At 36.4% G+C, this 6,577-nt stretch overlaps 1 protein-coding gene across 5 annotated transcripts in view; it reads left to right on the top strand.

Moving 5' to 3' along the window:
• Positions 1–783: 783 nt before the first annotated feature.
• wdfy4 (WDFY family member 4) overlaps positions 784–6,577 on the top strand; it is an 87,608-nt gene continuing 81,814 nt past the window's right edge. For all 5 annotated transcript variants that reach the window (XR_012388779.1, XR_012388778.1, XM_005156949.6 and 2 more), the window contains exons 1-2: positions 784–904; positions 1,806–2,051. Coding sequence is in view for 3 of the 5 variants with exons in the window: in XM_005156949.6 (XP_005157006.1) it covers positions 884–904; positions 1,806–2,051 (267 nt within the window). In the remaining 2 variants the exon portion in view is untranslated. The remainder of the gene's footprint in view (positions 905–1,805; positions 2,052–6,577) is intronic.

Genomic DNA, 6,577 nt, shown 5'->3' with positions numbered 1-6,577 from the left:
AGATAATTTAACCTATGGAGTCAAATCAGGGCCTTTTATACTTGAAACAAAAAATAGCATCTTGATCAACAGATCAGTAATCTTAAAATCACATGGTAAAAGATATTCTAATATTGTATACATATTTAAGCTATTATTTCGTTTAGTCATTAATTTTTAACTGTTCTTAAAAAAAATAATGAATGTATTTGTAACTAGGCATTGATAAAACTGTTTTATTATTGCTTGGGGTTTCACTTACTTTTATCTTAGTGTTTATTTTTTGTGACATTATTAGTTTTATATAATAAATCGATTAATTCTCTGAATTTTTAATTTAATTTACATTTTTACTTTTTTTACGGACTCCATTGTGTCTTTTTCATATTTGGACCCCAGATAGCCTATTTAAAATCCTCTCTATATAATATTTTTTGTAATATCTCAACTCACCACAAGATGTCGCCATTGCTCTTTGTTTGAATTATTTACGCTCTGTCAATTATCAGAATCACTTTAAACACCAGAGGGCATAGACACTATCTACATTTCCTCAGACAATTTTTTTTTTTTTTTTGATTGGTCGATTTAGAATATTCATTTTGGAATAATACAACTAATGCAGCCCTGTTGATCTTCTGCTGTGTGGAAAACACACGCACATATGTGCGCTTTGAAAATACTTCTGCTTTTTTTACTAGGAAGTGAAGCACATGACCAGGCGCAGCTGATGTCAGAGTTTCACATTGTGCAAAGTTCAGCCAGCCGGTGTGGATAAGGCAGATTAGGAGGCATGTATGAACTGGCCATTCACTCACCGAGCGTTGTTGTGACATGGGAAGCCAGAGGAAAGCCTTCTGTCCAGCCATAAAACGACGTACACAAGCCTTGTCAATGACTTGAGATGCCACCTACTAAACAACAGGTACGTTTTAGATTGGAGCATACTGAACTGAAGTATCACATAATACTTTCAATGGTTAATTCCTTTATACTGCATATGCAAACATCAGATGTTGACAGCTTTATTTTGAGAGGTCGCCGTTTATTTTGGGGCGTGAGTGTTTTACTGTAAGTGCATTTAAACCTGTTCTGTCACCTGGAGACTCAACTTAAAGGTAGAGATAAACAAGGAAGCTTGCTTGATTTTAGCTAAGTGTTTCATAAGCCTCATTTGTTTGCCATCCAACTGATTTGTTTGGTCAGATTTCATTGCATAAGAGCCAGGGCGACTGCTAAAGAGCGTCAAGAAACGTTACTGCTGTTAAGGCTGTAAATAAAATAAGAAGATGACATTCAAGTGTTGTATTTAGATAGTGAATGAATAAACTAGTGAGGGACTGTGCAGTGCAAATATGTCATTTATTCTGGAATGCAAGTTGTCCTCCCTGTAGCAAAACAAGCCCACATCTTGACATCACAAGATCACATTAACGTGTGAACAGCTGATTGTAAGATGCAGGAAAACCCACTGAATTACTGCTGTGATTTGGCAATTGAAGGAAAGCAGTTAAAGATCAGTATTTCATTGTCAAACATTTCCTTTTCTACGATTTTGCATGAGATTTTAATAATGAATATGTTTAAAAGTTTTAGATAACTCAAGAGAGTGTGTTTTATCTTAAAGTTATGGTACTGACCAAGTACCCTAAAGATCTGTACTGTAGTAGCCCAGATATTTCTTTTGGGAAGAATTTGATGGATAAAAATCTAAAAAGGTTGTTTTCGTGGCACATTCTTGAAGATCCAGTAAATGTTTTGAGATGTTTTATCTGTATCGACAGTAAGTGTCTTTGTGTAATTTTATTTATTTTTATTTTTTAAAGGAGCCGGATGCGGAAATGGACAGAGTCAGTAAGGAGAATGGGGAACTCAGCGCATCAGGGGAGAGTGCAGAGAGCATAGAACTGAAAGCCAGCCAAATCAACAGTGATAAAAATGAGGACCTGAAAGAAGACAATGATCTAGAGGAGGTTCTGAGAGAGCAGCTAATTCAGCTGGATACTATAAACCAACAGTCACCAGAACAAAGAGAGCAAGAGCTCAGCCGACTCCTGCTTCTGTTCATTCAGGTACAGTAAATCAGTGGGACAACTGAATAAAAATGTTGGGGCGCAAATGTTATTTAATCACAGACACAACTTCATATTATACATGAGCATATCACATGAGTAGCAGTGTGATATGGCTGGATTTCGGCACTGGTGGGAGTTGGGCCTTACGCCCCATTCACACGGGGCTTCAGAATCAATGCTTGACTGAAGGCGTGTCTGAAGCCGTGCCAATCAGGTCGCTTACTGCAAATACACCATTTCAAACAGTAGCCTATTGCTGACTAATTAAATTGGCTGACACTGCTATAATGATCGCGTCAGCCAATTAAATTAGTCAGCAATAGGCCACTGTCTGAGCTGGTGTATTTGCAATAAGGCATCTGATTGGCTGACGGTTCCTTTGGCGCTTGAAAAGTTGAACAAGTCTCAACTTCTGCAGCAAGCAACGCCTCTAAAGCGGTGCCGATGGATCCACAATGCATTTTGGCAACGCCTGATGTCACCCATTTAAAATGAATGGAAAGTGTCTCACCAGTGATGATATACAACCTTATCGCACTGCTACTCATGTGATATTGCGCTTATACAACAGTTCGACAGCATAATCGTGTGTATAAAAAAGAAAATCAAACAAGAGAGTCTTAAAACCATTTTGTATGAGGAACTACGTTCTTCCCATTCATAAACATCTGCAGCTGACGTCGAAAAAGCAGAAACCGTTGCTACTTCACCAACGTCACTTTAGAGCAAGTATTGAAAGATTTTCTTGCCTAATGTCTAAAATGAGGACTGTTGCTCCCATTTTAATATTATAAGGCTGAACAACAAGAAATGCCATCAATCTACAGAGATTTCCCAGTATTTCTCTGCTGCAATCAGATCACAATAATTATCCCCGAAAAAGCCAAAGCAGCACAAACACTACCAGATTACTGTTGTTTTTGCGATAAGGAAAAATTTTAAACACTTGCAGGCATTTCTTTTTTCTTTCATTTTACTGAACTAGTAACTAGCAGTAACGAAAACATGAGATTCATTAGAAACAAACAGATGGCCAAGCAAAAAGTAATTCAGGGTTATACAAAGAGTGGCCAACACAAAATGCATACATTCCTGATATGTGAGTCCCGTCTCACACTCAATACACTACAATACCTACGGTATAAATACAGCACTACTACATACAAAAGAGAGAGAAGGTCACTCATCAATTTTATGTTTTGATCAGCTGTAGTTTGAAAATACGCCAATCTTTTTTTTCCCTCTAAATGCTTACTATGCGTTCTCTGCCATCATCTTGTGGCGGAACTTCAACCATCTTTGGTCTGCTCAAAGACAAAAATAGGCACTATCCTTATAAATAAACTGCATAGATGCAATCTAAACAACCACATTCTCACCTAAAAACTCTCAAAAGTATATTATGTTGTCCAACAGCTGCAATATTTGTCAAACTGTAGTGAGTTTATTGATCTGCTGTCACACTGTGTAGGTGGATTAAGACAGAAGGGTGAAGAGGCTGTAAGAGTTCTGATATTGCAAAATATCAGACAGCTATCTGCCATTCAGATTCGAGAACCAGACAGAACTGTTGTATAAATAATATTATCTAAAGATATGTAACAAACACAAGCACATAAATATGACAAATTAAGGCAACTCCAAGAAATGAGAAGAAACAGATTATCTTAAACCGTTTAAAAATATAGTACTGTAACGGCAATACACAAAGCGATACTGAGTATAATTTCACCAGATGATTCCAACGGCTCTATTTAGAAAAAAATCATTATTTTAGAGTAATTGAAAAAATTTTGTAGAGCATTTACATAAACTATGAACCAATAGCAAGCATTAATAAATACAGTAGAGCAAGGACACACAAAATAAGAGCTTTTTAGTTTTAATGGTAAATCCAAATTGCTAATCCTGCGACGTGACTATTGCAAATACATGCAATACGATATCAATGCTGAAAACATACATTGTGCAGTCCACATAGTAAAATATTACATTTGAATTCCTCTTAAATGTACAAGTGCAACTCAAATTTGCTTCTAGCTAACAATTTAGCTTTCTTAGCTTCTGTTTTACTGTTTAGCAAAGAGACATTCGCTGTTCTGAAGTGTTCACACTCATTTCCTTTTAAATAAAGCATCAAATTGTGTTACTGGGTTTTTGCTAGTTGTCACCCTAACCACAGGCTCTAATCTTCAACACAATAGGAACCTCAAAAAACACAGACAGCTCAGAAACCCATATTAATTCCAGCATAACCAAGTATTAAACACTAACAGCCTTTCCCTGATAATTATCTTGAGGAAAAACCTGTGAAGTAACATTTAAGGTGATTTTTCTATTGGTTTTGAACGCTTGTCTATACTTCAGTTCCTACCCAGACTGTGTTCACATGGTGATTTTTGGTTCTGAATCATAATAAGTTTGCATCACAGTTGTAGCGGTTTACATCTTTGCCATTAAAGGGCGACACATGAGAAAGTGTGTAATGGTTGGATACTTTCGCTTTCTTTTCTCAAGTTTGTACTTTTATTGTACAAAGTTTTTAAAGACTTACTATATATGTGTGTGTTTAAATGGAGGGGACATACATGGTTTTAAAAAAAGTGAAGAGAGTTGATTTCGGCCTAAGAATTCTTGCAGCTTGCAAAACACTAGTTGTACTTGACAGCAGGGGCAGACTGGCCATAGGGAGCACCGGGACATTTCCCGGTGGCCTGACGGTCAATCTGGCCTGCCACCGTGAGTCTGGCCTGCCACGCCCCCATTAACCCCCCACCCCCCGCTCTTCACTTTCTAGAGCGAACTGTAACATTGGCCCGCTGGAAAATGCTTTCCCAGTCCGCCCCTGCTTGACAGTAAAGTCAATGACAACCAAATAAATACGCAATTTGACCAGTTTAAGTGTGATTAGCAGCTCGTTTTTGTGATTTAGCCTCCTTAATTTTAGCATTAATCAACAAACCATGTTGGGAAATTGGCTCTTGATTCATACTATGGTTATTTTAGTGAACTTAAACTAAGACAAAAAACTAATGATCAAAAACATTTTTAAAAACTGAAAAAAAAAAATCACAATAAATGAAATTAAAACTAACAACAGTCATAACTATATGAAATAAAATAATAATCATTTTCAAAATGAAAAACCGCTTATCCTGTGAAGGAAAATACCAGTAGATGGCAAATTCTGCCATCTACATCAGTCAAGTTTATGATTATATACAAAACAAATTCTATATATTTTCTATATAAACACAAAATATCTTCAAACCTTTCTTAATTTGCCAAAAACCCAAACTAAGCATGTCAAGCTACATACATGATCTTTAATAGAAGACATTTGTATTAATTTTAGCTTTTATTTATTGCATTATTGTAAGCTATGCAGACATTAAAATTTTCTCCAGTCGACTCTGTGTGTGTTCTGTAATATAATTACTTTCAGTATATTCAGTTTATTACATATATAAACAATGTATTCACAAAATAAATACTAATCTAAAATGCACAAACATTAATGAAACAAACTTAAACTAAAATTCACAGCAAATTAAAAAAATGGTATTGTGATAAAAACATTTAAAATGCAAAACTATAATAACCTTGGCGACACAGTGTAGTAGCACGTTCACCTCACAGCAAGAAGGTCGCTTGTTCCAGTCCTGGCTGGGTTAGTTGGCATTTCTGTGTAGAGTTTGCATTTTCTCCTCGTGTTCGTGTGAGTTTCCTCTGGGTGTTCAGTTTTCCGTTTTCAAAGATGTGCTATAGATGAATTGGTTAAACTAACTTGGTCAGAGTGTATGTGTGTGAATAAGTGTGTATGGATGTTTCCAAGTACTGGATTGCAGCTGGAAGGGCATACGCTGTGTAAAACATATGCTGAATAAGTTGGTGGTTCATTCTGCTGTGCCGACCCCTGATAAATAAAGGCTAAGCTGAAGGAAAGTAAATGAAAAATAACCTTGATTCACACAGAGACAGATAAAAAAAAGTTGCATTTTCTGTTTCAATTTCAGCAGTTATCTGTAACTGTGAGACTATTGATCCCACTTTTGGTTGCACTGATGGACACTCATGATGACCTACTGATACGCAATCACACACGTAGGCTTAGCGAGTGTGTGCATGTTTAAGGGGGTTTACACACGGGTGACTCATTGACTCACATCTTCTGCATTCTTGCTTGGATTTAACCAACCATAGTAATGTAAGGAGTAAGGCACCACATCGGCTTGAAAAAAGCAACAAGCGAGGATTGAAGCAAAGAATGTTGGGTGAAAGCTGAGACTGTTACACAGCTGAGGGAAATGAAACTTGTGTTATGAAAATGTTCATTTTTGCATTTTCACTTCTGATAGTTGTTTTTGTAACATATCAAACATCTACTCTGCATGTTAAAAAATTGAATACAAATAACAACATCTGGATTGAACTAAGCAAATAGTCAACAACTGGTAACAAGTTAACTTGTAATAATGCAGGGTTCTACCCAATTCATTTATGTTGACCCAACCCAAACCATT

Source organism: Danio rerio, chromosome 13 (genome assembly GCF_049306965.1).
Source record: "Danio rerio strain Tuebingen ecotype United States chromosome 13, GRCz12tu, whole genome shotgun sequence".
Lineage (NCBI taxonomy): Eukaryota > Metazoa > Chordata > Actinopteri > Cypriniformes > Danionidae > Danio > Danio rerio.
Note: the sequence above shows the minus strand (reverse complement) of the source record. Positions and strands in the feature narration are given on the sequence as shown.